Below are 17,988 nucleotides of genomic sequence, written 5' to 3'. Positions count from 1 at the left end.
TGACTGGCTCAGGTCTCCCATTACACCTTGAATTTTTTAATCTTGGCAGCCAGGGAAAAGAGGGTATAGCCAGGAAGTGAGGAGATGGCTTATCGGTGGGAAAAGGAAAGACAAAAAAGCTTTCTTAGGCTATTCTCTGAATGAACTAAATGATGAGTCAAGTGGCTAACGCTAAATGGCTAATAGTCATGCAGGAAATTATCAACGTCTTTAATCTCCAAATAAGTACATAAAATGCAGAGTAAGCAAAAAGTGTTACAGAAAACAAGAGAGGGGCGCCTGGGTGGCACAGCGGTTAAGCGTCTGCCTTCGGCTCAGGGCGTGATCCCGGCGTTATGGGATCGAGCCCCACATCAGGCTCCTCTGCTATGGGCCTGCTTCTTCCTCTCCCACTCCCCCTGCTTGTGTTCCCTCTCTCGCTGGCTGTCTCTATCTCTGTCAAATAAATTAAAAAAAAAAAAAAATCTTAAAAAAAAAAAAGAAAACAAGAGAGACTACAAAGTCCTCAAAATCAAACTCTAATACCATTTAAAGAGAAAGAAGAGCAAGACTGCCACTTTCCAAGAGATCCACGAAGTAGGAGAGAAGAAAAAATCCCAGAAAACTGGAGCTAAACGGGAATGCGAATGAATTCTATATAGCCAGCCATTTTATACGTGTCATTTTATCTCATCTATACAACACTGTGATATAGGTATTATAATCCCTGGCAATGATCTTGACCTGGAAAATATAACACAAGGACATTAACAAAGACATTTGTTGTTGATGTCATTTAATGACAAAGGGATGAAATCAAGGCTGCTTCTGTGGCCACCTCGGAAACAGCATTACTGACTGTTGCAGCCCCAGAACTCAACAACCCTGGGCCAACATGTCCTAAAATAAATTTACATGCTCATGACATTTTCTAGTAAGATAGTTTCCACTGTGCTGGTCAAAATTGCATCTGATAGTTGAAGAAAGGAATCACAGTTATGGCCTCAGACAGGAAATTGGTTGGACATGACCCCTCTTGAGGGATCCTGAGAAACAATTTGTTTTGTGGGGAAGTCATCAACTGTAAAGATGCACCTGCCATGGGGCTGGAAGCTAAGAGACAGACAAACATCTCAGCAAATCATAATAACAGAGAGAAGCTTCATTTGACTTTCATTTCACTTTTCTCAGGGAAGAAGAATCTTTGTGTGGCTGCCAAAATCCTAACTGTCCCTCCTCCTTCCCCTCTATCCCCTCCACCCCCATCCCAGTTCATTAAAGACCTTCTGGTTAAAGGTGCCAGAATGTGTCATTCTTTCCTGCTCCTGTGCCAGGCCTGTGCTGCCAGCACCACAGATCTTCTAGGGTTCTGAGCAAATTATGGAAGAAATTAAAAACACCAATGAATTTAAACTGTTCTATTGTTGATGAAGTACAGTTTCTTAACTTCTGAGGAGCTATGTCACATTACTAATGGCACTACTGATCTGTTAATTCAGATTTGTGTGTGTCTACCTGATTGCCGGGGACATACACAGAGAATTATCAGAGCGGGAGAAGGAGAAGAAATATCAGTGCTTGGATTGGACCAAATAAAGATTCTTTATATTATTTATCGATTAAAATAAATCAAGTAATTTCTCTAAGGGGAAGTATTTTTGTGTAGAAAATTATACCTACATTTTATACTAGCTAGCTGTAAAATCTGCTCCCATGAAAACAGAAATAATATCACTGGTTCTTGAGAATACTTCAGCAAAGGATGGAGTTCCTTCATTTCCTCTTATTGAACAGTTTCACAACAGCTAAGTTTCTCTTAACTTGTAGAAGAGAGGGGAGGGGGAAGTGAGGTCTCTCCTGACAGGGAGAATCTGGGTCCAATTATTACTTCCACAACCTTTGACTCTGACTTCTAAATGAGTTAGGGGACCAGCGGGCTGTGAAATGGCTTCCTCAGTTACCAGGTCAAGTGCTGCTGGATGGTTTCCTATAATCAAAACACGAAGGGACTGAAGAAGAGAGATAGATTCTAAGCAAGTAAGCAGCTTCTTCCATCCTTGATGAACCTGGATTCTTAAGTTTCAAAACAGATTTTGGTGACTCTCAACTCACCACTATGTCTCCCTGAAGTACTTTTGCTTTGGATACCCCTAGTGACATAGAAAAGAACCAGAATCCTCTACAGATTTTTACAAATAGACAGAAGTGCCTGGGCCAATAACAGTGAGGACAGGATTGCTCTAGCTGAAGGCAAAATCTATTCCTGGCAATTATCTGAGTCTGTGAGAATCCGATGCTGACAATGAGAAATGGGTAATTTTCTGTTATAATGTGTCAACTCCAGCTAAGAACTGAACTATGGAAAAAAGATGGGGGGCAGGGCAGAGAGAAGCATTACCCTTTTGAAGAAGTCTATAATAGGATTAGTCACCATTACTTCACCAGAGCACATTTTGGCTCAATTTAACAGCAGTAAGTAGGGAAAACACGGAGCAGAAATGGCCCAGAGAAGTCTCAAGTCCATCCCTCATTCAAAGCTATGAGCCTGGAAATCAGTGAAGTCCTGATTTGTTCTGATGTGTCTCTCGTTGCTCTAAAACGGCTCCTCTGTTACCATGGGCACGAGAAGAACCCAAAACAACATTACTTAAATGCTGGATGATGGATAATCCTGAAACAATTTGCCAACTTTAGAACTGAAAGTTTACACCCTGATTGTTCTAGATTACTTAGGAGAGAAGTGGGTCATCTTTCATAGGGCTTAGAGCACCTGTTTAAAAAAAGAAAAAATAATACATATTTTAATGGTTTATTTTCTTTAGAGTTACATTTTAAGTGATTTAGGAATATACAACATTGGAACTTCCTTTTCTTCTCCAGGAGTGAATTAATGAAGTTCACGTTTCATGGATGTATTCTAATCAAAACAACAACAAAAAAAAGGGATTTGATGCTGGTAGCTTTTACTACAAGAGCATATTAAAAAAGGTATGCAAATTCCCAACTGAATTCTGATTATTAATATATATCAAGATATAATAATTAATGTTCTTTTTTTAAAAACTAAGATTTCAATCTTCATATTAATATATATAACAATATATATAACACAGGTAATTTTTATGTCTAATTATTTTATTACTTTCATTTATTATATATGAGCAATGCATAGGGAAACCAATTACTTGTAAGGCGGCTTTCCCTGATCACTGCCTATTAAGGTCATTCCATTCTGGATAGCAGCAAATAAAATCAATCATATTATCTTTTTTGGACACAGAAAGCTTAGGTAACAAAGGTGGACAAAAAGGTGAGTCACCTGAACAGAGATAACTTATTGGCTCTTTGATGGGATGAGTCAATCATCCCATGGGATAAGCCCTCAAATGCCATCTCCAAGGGGCCTTCCTGACTATCCTGTATATCACATTACCTTAGTTATTTCCTTATTATTTATTTTGTTATGGTTGTCAGCCGTGTAACCTTGGTAATATTACTTTTGTGTGACTGAATTTCCTAATGCATAAAATGAAGAGAATATTAATATCCCACCTCATGGTATTATGAGAATTAAGGATTTTTATTTATTTACTTATTTATTTTTTTAGAGAGAAGGAGAGAAAGAGCATATGCACATAAGGGGGCGAGGTGGCAGAGGGAGAGGGAGAGGAGAGAGAGTATCTCAAGCAGGCTCCACACCCAGTGCAGAGCTCGACATGGGACTTGATCTCACAACCCTGAGATCATGACCTGAGACGAAATCAAGAATCAGATGCTTAACCAACTGGGCCACCCTAGTGCCCCACTATTGTGAGAATTAAATAAGAGAATACATGCTATATGCCTAGAACAGTGCCTAGCACACAGCAAGTATTTATTAACTATTAGCTATTGTCATGAGTTTACTTGTTTATTGACTACCTCCCTCACTAAACCCTCACGTCCACGAGAATAACTACTTTATTTGTCTTGTTCACTACTCTATCTCCAGCCTACTATACATAGGCACATAGTAAGCACTCAAAAATAATTACTGAATGAATTCACGAGTGAATGCTGTCTTATATGCTCACATAGCCTTAAAATAAACCTCTATCAATGAAGGTATCTGTGTACTTGCAACCAAAACAGACATCACGGAAGTATCCCCAAGAAGCTAAAACCATCACTTAAAAAAAAAACTAAAACAAGATACTTGATCATAAGAAAGAGCCCTCCTGGGCTCACCAACCAAGACCACAGAGTATCATTCATTTCTATATTAGTACGTGGAGGTCAAGCTCCCTGATGCCACAGTGTTGTAACTATCAATTTAGCCTGTGAAGAATGGTTCCCAATCCTGATAGGAATTCTCAGATTTCAGCCTGTTTTTCTCTCATCATTATTTTCCAATGTCTTAAAAACCCACATTTCTCATTTTATCTTTACCACAAGAACCTGGTCACACTCTGCTGTGGTTTCTAAGTTATAGCTACTCTAGCCTCATTTTCTTGGATGTACTTCTTCAGAGGTCCTGACCCCATGCTGACACTTAGTCTATTCTTAGAGTGGCACCTCTAAATATTAATTCCTTTTACCTTCCACTGGTTGAAAGACAACATTCAGAGGTAGAGGTTGCATACAACATAAAAGAAAATCCTCTGGGATTTAGTATCCTTCTTTCAAGAGTGTCCAGAGGAATATGATCTAAAGAGCTCATAGTCTTGCAGACATACACACACAGTACAGCTTAGCTACTCATGTTTTGCAGCTTACCCAGATTTACTGGAACAATCATGGATTTGTTGGAAAACACCAACAACCAAGGAGTGACAGCACTGGTGAGGGGACATCAGACCCAGAGAAGAAAATCAGCAGGAAAGCCTTCCTTCCAAAAACAATTTCAAAAATTGCCTAAGATTATAGAGTGAGGACTTTTAAGAATAAGGAACTCTTCTTCCTAGGGCAGTGTCATTATGCTGCTATGAATCAACACAAAACTGAAACCTAAGAAGGAAGGATTTTCACTAGATAAATAAAATTCATAATTGAAGAAAATCAGGAGCTTCTACCTCAGGTCTCCTTGTCTACCAAATACTACTTTCAATTTCATCATATATCCATACCTTTCAAGTCTTTTTTGTTTGTTTGTTTGTTTTAAGATTTTGGAGCTTTGATGCCAGTTCATTTCTCAAAATAACTTGCCTTGGGCTAAGATGGCTTCTTAAAAGTCTCAGGTATGTGCCACTCACATACATTATGTAATTTTTAGTTTCCTGAGGACAAGAAACAGCTCACTTGGCAACCAGATTTCTATCAGCACTATGGAAAATTTTAAGATTTTTTTTCAACAGTGTATTGGTAGATAAAAGCTGCAGTTGATAGCATTCAGTAGGATTTTGAAACGGTTATAAATTTACTATTGGCTCTATAGAGTTCAGTATCAGTTATTTAGACCAGTTGTGTTCACTTTTGGAGTACTACATACATGGCATACAGCTTCTTATATGGCAGAATATAGAGCTTAATCAAAAAGAATCAAGAAAAAAGAGAGAAAAAGCAAGAGAGAGTCCTTATTACTAACAATAACAAGAGTAAATAGTGTGCAATAACTTAAAATATAGATAAGTTGTATATTCAACAAACATTCACCTAACATCTATTCTGTGCTGAACATCGGCCAGGCACTAGGAACACAAAGAGGAAGAGACAATGATGCCTGTCCTCAAGGAACCAGTGTGATAGGAAAGACTTATAAAGGAGTTGGAGGGTGGGGGAGGTAGAGTAAAATGAAAAAGAACCAGGAAGAAGCATTGCCCCCAGAAGAATCATATTTCACTTGGCAAGGAACCTCAAGAGTGCTGGTACAGATTAAATGGCCTAGAAACTTGACCCCTAGGCTTGTCAGTTCTGTAAGAGCAAGCAAGGCTATTCAATCTGAGTCTTTATTCCCTGCCCACCTCATTTGCTTCAGCCCACACCATGAGAACAAGTAAGATTCCTTCCCTGATCCTGCTTTAGAGGACTGGGAAAAGGGACAGGCTCTGCTCCTGGAGAGCCTTTTTTCCCCAGGGACTTAGACTTCCAATCCATAAGAAATCTAGATTTTATTTGCAAGACCCATAGCTTGGTAAAAAAGCTAGGGAGTCAGAATCCCCCTAACAGCAACCCAAGTTTAGGCCATTAGAACAGTTGTCTGATCTTTAAGGGAGCTCTGGAGCATAGAAGGGAAAAAATATGTTTTCAAATAGGGCAGACTGAGCTCATGATTCCCCTTGGATAGAAGCCTGTTAGGGTGCCCGGGTGACTCAGTCAGTTAAGTTTCTGCCTTCAGCTCAGGTCCTGATCCCAGGGTCCTGGGATTGAGCCCCATGTCAGGGCTCACTGCTCAGTGGGGAGTCTGTTTCTTCCCCCCTCCCTTTCCCCCCTCTCCACTCATGCTCACTCTCTCTCTCACTCTCTGTCTCTCTCAAATAAATAAGTAAAATCTTAAAAAAGAAGAAGAAGAAGAAGAAGAAGCAGCAGCAGCAGCAGCAGCCTGTTAGAGGCTATTCTTCCTTAGAATGTTCCCAATAAACATGAAAAAAAGGAAGGAGAATCCAAATGATTATGCAAATATGTGATGGCATTTTGGAAATAAAAATAACATGGTGTATTTCCTTAGTACACACTTTCATGAAGACCAAGGTGTTCAAAACAGATTCTTTCCGCCTAAGAACAGTTCTGTGATATTAAAAAAGCAGTAATCATTTTGACTTTTACACACTTCAAGCATGCTTTACAAAGAAACACAACGTGAAAGCTATTCGGCCTCTACAAGTACTCTAAAACCATTAGCTGATTGACAAAGCATCCTGTAGAAAGAAAACTGCAGAAGCAAATTATCCTACGCATTTCCATGAGAAAAGCCAGCTATGAAAAACATCGGCTAAAGGAACACTGACAACAGGAAATCAGAGTAAGTATTCTGAATAGTGGAGAAAATTAAAAATTATAGGAGGGACCTAAAGAAACAGATCTAACAGATCAATTAGTTCTTGAGCTACTATAGTCATGACCATCATGAGACTTATCACTGGACAAAACTAGCTGCACCAAAGGCATGTTCTGAAACATGCCTGGGCAGCCCTCAACTAACCTACCAGAACTAAGCATTCGCTGCACTACGTCATCAGCAATACCCTGCTCTCTTCTTCATGTATCTTGCCTGCTTCCAAGTGCCTCCTCTGGGCTCGCCCTATTGGCAAAATAGGTACTTACTATTCAGTGAAGAACCTGGCAATGCCGTACTGGCTAATATCTTCTTTATTCTCTAGCAGCTGGCACACTGCATCCTCCATGTATGTGAGGACATGTCGCTGGGCTAAAAAAAAAAAAAAGAATCAAGACAGAAAGACAAAGTGAGAGACAAAGAAAATAAAAGTCTTCCCAGTCCCAGTAGGAAGCCACTAAAGTCAATGAAGATGTTGGTTCTGCCCTAGGAAATGGACTGGAATAGACAAAGCAAATTTGCTGGCCCTAACTGAACTACAGTCCCCAGCGTAGAATGAAAGATAATGTAGAACATGACCTATCGTCATCTGATTGGCTATTATTATTAATATCAACCCTTCACTCTTCATTTCAGTGATGAGGGTGACGTTAATGAGGGTGAGTAGCTTTAGCACCACTTAGCTACATTTAGCCCCATTTAGCTACACCTGGGAATTCTTTTCTTTCTATCTCCTTCCACCCTCTTCCACTTCTGCATGTCTCAGAAACTTAACCCAGGGAGTTGTGATGCCATGCCTGAAGTGTGGATGATCTGCTTGCAAAGAAAATTCAACTCCTTAACAACAAAAAGAGTCATGGAAAAGTTTAAGGAAATTTAATGAAAATGTTAATGGTGCTATACGTTATTGGCCTTAGGACCGTGAAATCTATGTGGCTTGATTTACCAGAAATCACATTTTCTGCATTTGTTGTGACGGGAAAATGTGTGAATTAATCATGGGCTTGTAATAAGGGTGTATTAAAATTAGACCTTGGTTTGAATCATGGCTCTGCCTTTGGTACCTTAATCTTAGATAGTTATTTAATCTACACCTGTTTTCTTCTTTATCAGGTGTGGAAAGAAACATAATTTAGCTCTTTCTCAAAATATGGTCAATCAACTTCTTCATCTGAATCACCTGAGATACCCTGTTGAAACACAGATTTGTGATATGACACCATCCCAGACTTAGTCACCTTAAATTTCTACCCAATAATTCTTAAAAAAATTTTTCTTAGAAACTTTTAAATATAACATTGTATGCCATGTTTCAGATGCACAACACAGAGCTTTGACAATTCTACGTATTACTCAACGCTCATCACAGTAAGTGTAGTCACTATTTGTCACCATACAATGTTACTACAATATTATTGACTATATTCCCTATGCTGTACCTTTCATGGAACCCGGTAATTTTTAACACGTACACTTCGTGCTTCTTATGTCCCTGGAAGTTTAAGAATTACTGGTTTAGACCTTAGGCTTTGGAGTTCAGAGAGACTGTACTTCCATTCTCGGCCCTACCAATTCCTAGCTGTGTGACTATGAGCAAATGACTCTCCAAGCCTATTTCCTCACTGTAAAATGTGGATAATAATACTATTACTATTTATAATAATAATAGTAGTAGTTCCTACATCATAGGGTTATGAGAGTTGAATAAGATAATGCATGCAAAATACTATAGTCCCTGGTTTGCTTGATAACATAAATTCTTAAGAGCCTATCTCCAAGGTCTATTGGGGGTTTACTTCAATAAACAACATAGGCTAGAGCTTCCATTACAACAGGTGCTCAACAAATGCTTATTCCCTTTCCCTGAATTTTATTTTGAGGTACAACAATGGAATCCTGGCACACTTCACATAGAAACTTCCAATTCAGTATCTCCATTTACCATCCAAAAATTAAAAAACAAACAAACAAAAAACAAAACAACAACAACAACAACAACAAAAAACCCTTCTTCTGGAGCAGTAAGAACAAAAAAACCTCGTAAGTAATGAATACCTTGTCAAAAAGCAATTCCACAAAGTTGTTACCAAGATGGACATTTGTCTCTTTTATAGTTTCATCCCTCAGGAAAATATGGCGGAATTACCTAAAATTTATAAAAAATAGGTACTTCATGGGGCTCAGTTGGTTAAGCATCCAATTCTTGATTTCAGCACAGGTCATGATGTCAGGGCTGTGAGATCGAGCCCTGTGTCGGACTCTGCATTGGGCGTGGAGCCTGCTTGGGATTCTCTCTCCCTCTCCCTCTGCCCTTCCCCCACCCCTAAAAAAACAGGTACTTCAAAAAACCATTCCTGAAGTCCTGGCAATCTAGTGAAGCTTAAAAAGCAAGTTTATCTACCTAAGCTGTACTCAGGAGAGTCTTCATTTGACAATGGTGACCTAAGGTTTCACCATGTTTGCATGGGCCTAAAGTCCAGATGAATGACATGTTTACATTCTGTGACTTATTCTGTCAATACGAGTGCTTCCCAAAGCGAACAAGTATCAGTGCACTGCAAACATTCTAGTAGTCCCCCCCCCCCCAAAAAAAGAGGTGAAAATACAATCAGCACTTTGGAAACAGTTCATCCAACTGGAAAACTTTCTGCAAGAAATGGCCAAAACTGAGAGTGAAGAGATAACACATGCCAATTTCTGGTATTCATTGTTTTATACTTTTATATCAAAATGGGAAGAAAATGGCCAAACACATTAAAATCAGCGAAACTGTCACCTCTGTATTCTCCTTCCCTTCTTCTACCCACTTATCCTGGTCTTACAAAAAGATTCCTTGTGGGGCACCTGGGTGGCTCAGCTGGTTAAGCAACTGCCTTCCACTCAGGTCATGACCTGGGGTCCTGGGATCGAGCCCTGTGTTGGGCTCCCTGCTCAGCAGGAAGTCTACTTCTCCCTCTCTCTCTGCTCCCTACCCCTGCTCATGTGCTTTCTCTCTCTCAAATAAATAAAAATCTTAAAAAAAAAAAAGTTTCCTCCCTTGGACTAGATGGCTTTCTTTGACTTAGCTCTACCTAAGGCCACTACAGGATTGGAGTGTTTTGGATTTTTTGGATTTTGTTTTTGATTTGATGGTAGAAATGAAAGAGCTCTACTTAGTTGCAAATCCTGCTGCTTCTCCTCCCTGACTTCAGGGACTAAATGTCAATGTGAAGGCCCTTTAAAGGAGAAATATTTTCAGAGCAATTAGATTTAAAGTACTTTTGTCCTCCTGGGGGTGGGAAAGAGTAGAAATTTTCTGGAAAACGACTTTGCACCAAAAAAAGGTCGGGGTGTGGGGAGAGAAAGAAAGCAAGGAAGAAAGAAAAAGGACTATGTCTGTTTAACATTCATCTACCAATCTGATGTTTATAGATTTTAATAATATTACACATAATGATAACAATAATGGCACCAATTTGGAGCACCTGTGCAACTTGGTGAACAATATGCCAGATACTGTACTCATTGTCTTTTTTTTTTTTTTAAAGATTTTATTTATTTATACGACAGAGATAGAGACAGCCAGCGAGGAGGGAACACAAGCAGGGGGAGTGGGAGAGGAAGAAGCAGGCTCATAGCAGAGGAGCCTGATGTGGGGCTCAATCCCATAACGCCGGGATCACGCCCTGAGCCAAAGGCAGACGCTTAACCGCTGTGCCACCCAGGCGCCCATGGACTCATTGTCTTAACATGCATTATATTATTTAGTCTTCGCCACAATTCTTTGATATATACGTATATTGCGTACCTCCACTTTCCAAATGGGAGAACTGAGATTTATAGAACTAAAGTGGCTTGCTCAAGATCACCCAGACAAGCTAGTGAGAAGAAAAGCCAAGACTCAAACCAAGAACCCATGCTCCTGACGCTATACCACACTTCCTCGTCATTAACTCTTCGTGTAATCAGTTTTCCAGTAAATACGATCTTTATTTTACATAGAACACAAAGGCAGGGGCATATGTTGATAGTAAAATCATCTGAGAAATGTGGTCCATTCGTGTCTGTGTGAATGTGTGTGTGTGCGCACATGGGCGAGTCTTATCCCCACCTGCATAGGTGTGCATGCCAATCAGCATTTTGTGTGAAGTTAGAATTTTTCATAGAATTTCAAAGTTTCTTATAAAGAAGCACTCCACCACAAAGTATTCACCCCACCCCATTCCTCATTCACAATGTGGAAACAGAAAGCCCTGGTGCCCTTTTTATTTGTGGGTGAAGAGAAGCAGCTAAGAAGAGCCAGAAAGGGCAGGGGAAAGTTCCTTCCTGCAGAGAATTTCCCACAAGCCAAGTGTGAGGAGCTCTCTCTAACAGCTACTCTCTGGTGGTTTCCTTCACCTGCAGCTCTTATCAGTCCAATGTTCCGGAACTCTGTGGGCACCACCCAACCCTGGAAAATCCTTGCAGTTTATCAAACTTTAATGAGACAGAAGTTCAAAGCTCTTGTCTGGCAGTAAAACATGGAGAGTGTCGTTTTATAAAATTTTTAAATGCAAAGGAATAGGCTTTAATTTATGTGAATGATTAAAGAATAAAAACAGCACACCTGCACCCCCGAGGGCAAAGATATCTGGACACCTTAGCTGCCCTCCTTGGAAAAGAAAAAACGTTTCAGATTGACTTCTCTTCTGCTTTGCTGTGATTCCTACAACAAGCCCAGGATTAACTTTTCTAACATGTACCAATAAGGCTCTATTGTTCTGAAATCCACACAAAGGCCCGAGGTCCCTGTCTTGCTCAGATAACATCGCCTTAGATAAGCACTTGTAACTTCAACATGCACTGAAAAATCTAAGTGAAATATAAATAACACTGTATGATCATTATATGAACCTCTCAAATAAAGGCAATGTGGATCAGAAACTTCTTGGTTCTGTGTAATGGCCTCCTGCTGATTGCTTAACCTCTTTATACCACAGTCACTCTGCTATAAAATGGATATGATACTAGGAATGATATGTAATAAACTATTTCCTTGAAAATATTTGGTATATACAAAAAGTAACACATTAATGATTACATTATTACTGCTACTTACTGACCCTACAGATTAAAATGACACAGCAATTTTTTGCAACTGTGAAGAACATGGGCTCTGAAGTCAGGTTGACCTGGATTTGATTTCTAGCTCTGGCACTTACTAACGGTGTGACTTTAAGCAAGTTACCTAATCACTCTTCCCTTTTCTATAAAATTGGGGAATAGTATCTACCACCTAAGCTTGTAGTGAGAATTAAATAATGTATGTAAATAATCTTGGCATAGTGCTTGGCACATAGGTATGCAATAAATATTAGCGATAATTTTTATTATTGTTGTTATTACTACAGACATTGCAAAACTCAGAAGACAGTAGGTTTTCAACACTAATAAACCATCAAGCAACCAACTTACTATAGCCCCCCACTCACTTATTTAAAGTTCTGCTCATCCAACCAAAGATGTTTACAGATTATCTTCAAGGATTCCTGGGCTATATAAACTTTACACGTACAATAATATACATAAGCATATGCCCATTTCAGCTATAACCTTTAAAGGTATAGGAAGCATTCACTTATTAACTGCTAATTACTCAGAAGGCTCTAATTTACATGGGGAAAGTCCAGAACTATTTCTTTTTAACTCTCATCCCAAGCATAAATACCATCAAAGTATTAACTTGTTTGTTTTGCAATCAAATAAAGGGTCCCATTTGGAAATTATTGCTTGAGGGGTCTAGAATTTCCACCTACATTAATTAGCCCACTCATTTTATTATTATTATTTAATACAGAGTCCCTATACTAGAATAAACAAGTCTCACTAGAAAAATATTCACATGAATTACTACATGTGATATTAATAGACACATAGAAGAGCAACGGCAGTGTAAGTGAAAAGCATAGTATATACATATATTCAACTTTAAATCTGGCTTTTTCCTCCCTTGCCAGAGTCCTGAGACACAGTTCAGTCTTTGAAGCCTCTTGAAATTCAGATGCTGGCTGGCACAAATGTTGAATTAAATTAAGACTGTTCTCTGAGATAAGAAATGTAACCCTGTTAACCAAACAACTTGTCATGTAAACTGTTTAGAAGCTTCAAGTTCAAGATCATTTATAAATCACTAACAGGAATTGATTTGATTTGATCTTGTGAAGTACAAATAGATAGCTTACTGGTTTAAAAAGTTAATAGACCTCTAAAATTAATTATTTACATCCTCCATCTTTACTCGTATGTCCTGATCCAGGGATATGGCATGTTCTGGTGAAATATTTTATCACCCATAGAAGACCATCTTTGATCTTAGACCACACTAGACCAATTTCCTCTGACCAAAGGAGATGGGAAATGAGAAAAACCAGTACATGTAAATCCTTATACAACTCAATGAGGTAAGTAATAGACTTTTTTGAAGCTCAGAGAGGTTAAGGAACCTGCTAAAATCTTAATAAATGGCTAATCTAGGATTTAAACTTAGATTTTACTCCAAAGCCTATGCCCTTTCACTATAATCCATGACCTCTCAAAAACAAAAACAAAGGCAAAACATAATAAGAAACATCCAAAACCCTACAATATGTCCCATTTTATACTGTATTATCTAGAAATTACTGGCTATCCATGTAAATACCAAAAAAGAAGCTTAAATTGGTAAATCAGACAGTGATAAGTATTGATATGATCTTTAAATTGTAAAAAAAAAAAAGTTTATTTCTAACTACACATGTAATTATTTTTAAAGAATCAAACAGTACAGAAAAAGTTAAAAACCAATCCCAGTTCCCACTGGTAACAGTTGTCAATTTGGTATGCCTACTTTAAAAAATATAGAACTACATAACTTGCGAGCTTGGTTTAGTTTTATTTTTAAATAAATGACATATACTTTTTTTCTGAATCTTCCTTGTTTCACTCAGCCATGTCTGGAGATCTTTTATAAAATGATATGGAACCAACTTACCCTTCCAGTATTTCTCAGTGGGAAATATTTCTCTATTGATAAATATTTAGGCTGTTTCCATACTTTCATTATAATAAACTTGCTGTGTTGAACATTCTTATACATGTTTCCCTGTGCATATGTAGAAGAGTTTTTCTACGGAATTGGCATGCTGCAAGATGCACACATCTTCATGGGTTTTTTTCCAGTTTTGTTAAGAAATAATTGACAAACATCAACATATAAGTTTAAGGCATACAGCAGGACGGTTTGCTTTACATATATTGTGAAATGATTATCTCAATAGGTTCTGCTAACATTCACCATATAAATAAAATATAAAGAAAAGAAAGAAGAAAAGAAAAAACATTTTTCTCCTTGTGAGGAGAATTCTTAGGATTTACTCTCTTAACCACTTTCCCAATGTGCCATTCAGGAGTGGTAACCACAGTCACTATGCTATAGGTTACCTCCCCAGTACTCATTTATCTTATAACTGAAAATTCCCAGCCTGCCTCCCCACCACCTTCCTCTAGTTCCTTCTCCTCCTCTGCCTCTAGCAACCACATGTCTGATCTCTTCTTCAATGAGTTTGGGTTTTTGTTTGTTGTTTGTTTTTAGATCCCATTTATAAGTGAAATCATACAGTATCTTTCTCTGACTTATTTAACTTAGCATAATGCTTTCAAGATCCAACCATGTTGTTACAAATGGTAGGATTTCCTCATTTTTTTGCGGCTGGATAATATTCCATTACGTATACACACCACAACTTCTTTACCCATTCATTCATCGACGGGCACTTAGGTTGTTTCCATGTCTTGACTATTGTAAATGATGTTGCAGTGAACACTGGGGTGCAGAGCTCTTTTCAATGTAGTGTTTTCGTTTCCTTTGGATATATTCCCAGAACTGGAATTGCTGGATCATAGGGTAGTTCTATTTTTAATTTTTTGAGGATCCTCCATACTGTTTTCCAGAGTGGCTGCACCAGTTTACAATCCCACCAGCAGTGCCCAAGGGTTCCCTCTTCTCCACATCTTCATGTTTACTTAGATACACACAATTGCTTTACAAAGGGTTATTCCAATTACTCTCTTCCCAGTCATAAGAATATCTGTTTTCACTATCCTTGGTCTAAGACTTTGTAACTTTGCCAATTTAACAGCTATAAAATAGCTTTTCACTATTGTTTCAATTTTAGTCTTCTTAAGTACAAATAAAGTCAAGCATATTTTCATGTTTATTTGTATTTCTTCTGTGAATAATCTGCTAGTATCCTTTGCCCATTTTCCTCTCTGGTTCTTTTTTCTTCTCCTTGATTTGCAGTTTTTCTTCTAATTCTATATATTTTGCAAAAATATACATCTACCTTATGGCTTTTCTTTTCATTTGTTTGTGGTAACTTTCATTGTATAGACATCTTAACTTAAGATACAGTCAAAAGTATTTTACTGTGGCTTTTGTGCTTTGTGTGTTGTTCAGACAGGCCCTCTTTACTCCAAGTGTATAAACCTATTATCTTATATTTTTTTCTAGTATGATCTTGAAGTAATTGCATCCCTTACCAAATCACGAATTCATAATTAACATAGTGAGCATAATACAAAAAGAAATTTGAAACTTACAATAGAGAAAAATAAAGTAAAAGTGTTAAGCCCAAATCAGGCCTCTTCAAACATTAACTAGCTCCAAATATAAAACAGCTGTGTGTCAAGTTTAATTTTGGGCGCCCAGAAAAAATTGTTAAGTGAATCACACGTCACATATGAATATCCTGATAAACATCCTCGATATAAACGCAGGAGGCTTCCCTCCCTTAAAGCTCTTGATCATTACGGGGTTTGCTTTTTGGTAGTCAAACCTATAACTATAACAATAACAACAGCTAACATTTATTAAACTGTCTGTGCAAGACAGTCTTCTAAGCATTTCACGGGCATTAATTCATTTAATTCTCCCAAGAGAATTATGAGATTCTCATATGAAATGAAATGATGTACTTTTCTGTTATCTCCATTTTATGGATGAAAAAAAGGAAGACTCAAATATGTAATTTACCTTAATATTAGTGGTCTGGTGAGTAGCAGAGACAGGATTTGAATCCAGGCCTACGGTCAGGACTGCACTATACTGCAGCGCTTAAAGAGCTATGCCATGAGGCACCTGGGTGGCTCAGTCGGTTAAGCGTCTACCTTCAGCTCAGGTCATGATCCTGGGGTCCTGGGATTGAGTCCCCTGTTGGTTTCCCTGCTCAGCAGGGAGTCTGCCTCTCCCTATCCCTCTGCCCCTTCCCCCTGCTCACACGTGCAAGCTCACACTCTCTATCAAATAAATAAATAAAATCTTAAAAAAAAAAAAAAAAGAGCTATGCCACATGACATAGGCCAAGTGGAATTTTCTAAGGACGGAGCTACAAATTAAGGAACAATCTTTTACATTAATTCATTATAAAATAGACAAAACTTGGGGCGCCTGGGTGGCTCAGTCGTTAAGCGTCTGCCTTTGGCTCAGGGCGTGATCCCGGCATTCTGGGATCGAGCCCCACATCAGGCTCCTCTGCTGGAAGCCTGCTTCTTCCTCTCCCACTCCCCCTGCTTGTGTTCCCTCTCTCGCTGGCTGTCTCTCTCTCTGTCAAATAAATAAATAAAATCTTTAAAAAAAAAATAAAATGGACAAAACTAATACAATGCATTTGGGCATCTAAACCATCACATTGCTGCTGTATAGCTAGTCAAACTCGAATACTAAAAGACACACTGAGGGCAAAACAAAGCATTGCACATATGTTAACATCACCTGTGACAACCAGAAAACAAGAGGTCTCTAAAGATCTTTATGTAAAAGTGGAGGACAAAAAACTGAAGTCCACTTCCCTCAACCAATAGAGGTATTGTACAAGTTAGCAGCTGTGCAAAGCTGAGTGCTTTCACATTCAAACACCCTCTAGTTGGCCATTAATCCTTCCTTCTTCCCTTCTTCCTAAAACTGGTGATTTTTGATATTTTGGGGTTGTCAATTAAGGCCAACTACTTAAATCCTACTGCCTCAGTATTTCTAGTCTAAATATCATAATATAGAATTAGTAGGTTGAAGTCTTGTAATTTCAAGTGCCAGAAGCTACAGAAAAAAAAAAAAATTAAGGAGGCTTTTACAGAGATCCAAACTTAAAGCACTCCATTAGCTGACCATAACAAAACGTACTACCTGAATGTCAGAGAAATCTGAAGTGGCACTTACGTTTCCCACAGTTACAATCTATGGGACACATGGAGAACCCAAGTAATAATTGTCATGACAATAGCTTTGCAAAAACAGTTATTCATAGAGCAGCATTGTTATCAAACCAACTCCACAAACAGTCATAAAACTATTTTCCAGAAGGCACCACAGGTTAAATAAAACCCTATAAATTGACAAACATGGAGTAAATCAAGTGCCACTCATAATGTCATGTCAGGTAGGGAAGTATTAAAATTACAAGGCAAGGGGCGCCTGGGTGGCATAGTCAATTAAGTGTCTGACTCTTATTTTTCTTTTTAAGATTTTATTTATTTCTTTGACAGAGAGACAGTGAGAGAGGGAACACATGCAAGGGGAGTGGGAGAGGGAGAAGCAGGCTTCCCGCGGAGTAGGGGGCCCGATGCAGGGCTCGATCCTGAGCCAAAGGCAGACGCCTTAACGACTGAGCCAGCCAGGCACCCCAAAGTGTTGTCTGACTCTTGGTTCCACCTCAGGTTGTGATCTCAGGGTTGTGAGATCAAACCCCATGTCTGGCTCTGAGCTCAGCGTGGAGTTTGCTTGTGGTTCTCTCTCCTTCTTCCTCTGCCCCTCCCGCTGTGCTCTCTCTCTCTAAAATAAGTAAATAAATCTTTAAAAAAAAATTTTAAGCTACAAGGTGAAAATTAATTGGCTATATAGTCATTAAAAGTTGTAGCCTTTGGGGAAAGGAAAGGAAAATCCTTTACAAATTATTAGCAATTACATTTGGTGATATGCAATTAACTATGAATATACAGATTAGTGGTATTAATGCAACAAGGTACTAATGCAGTAACTTATCAATTACTTG

The 17,988-nt window shown here is 38.5% G+C and overlaps 1 protein-coding gene across 2 annotated transcripts in view; it reads right to left on the bottom strand.

Moving 5' to 3' along the window:
* The window catches only part of CSTPP1 (centriolar satellite-associated tubulin polyglutamylase complex regulator 1), a 182,236-nt gene that overhangs the window by 131,869 nt on the left and 32,379 nt on the right, over positions 1-17,988 (bottom strand). For both annotated transcript variants that reach the window (XM_057317532.1, XM_026511983.4), the window contains exon 2: positions 7,219-7,321. In XM_057317532.1, the coding sequence (XP_057173515.1) occupies positions 7,219-7,321 (103 nt within the window). The remainder of the gene's footprint in view (positions 1-7,218; positions 7,322-17,988) is intronic.

Source organism: Ursus arctos, unplaced genomic scaffold, assembly GCF_023065955.2.
Source record: "Ursus arctos isolate Adak ecotype North America unplaced genomic scaffold, UrsArc2.0 scaffold_23, whole genome shotgun sequence".
NCBI classification, from domain to species: domain Eukaryota; kingdom Metazoa; phylum Chordata; class Mammalia; order Carnivora; family Ursidae; genus Ursus; species Ursus arctos.
The sequence above is the reverse complement of the archived record's forward strand: the minus strand, read 5'-3'. Positions and strand labels throughout refer to the sequence as shown.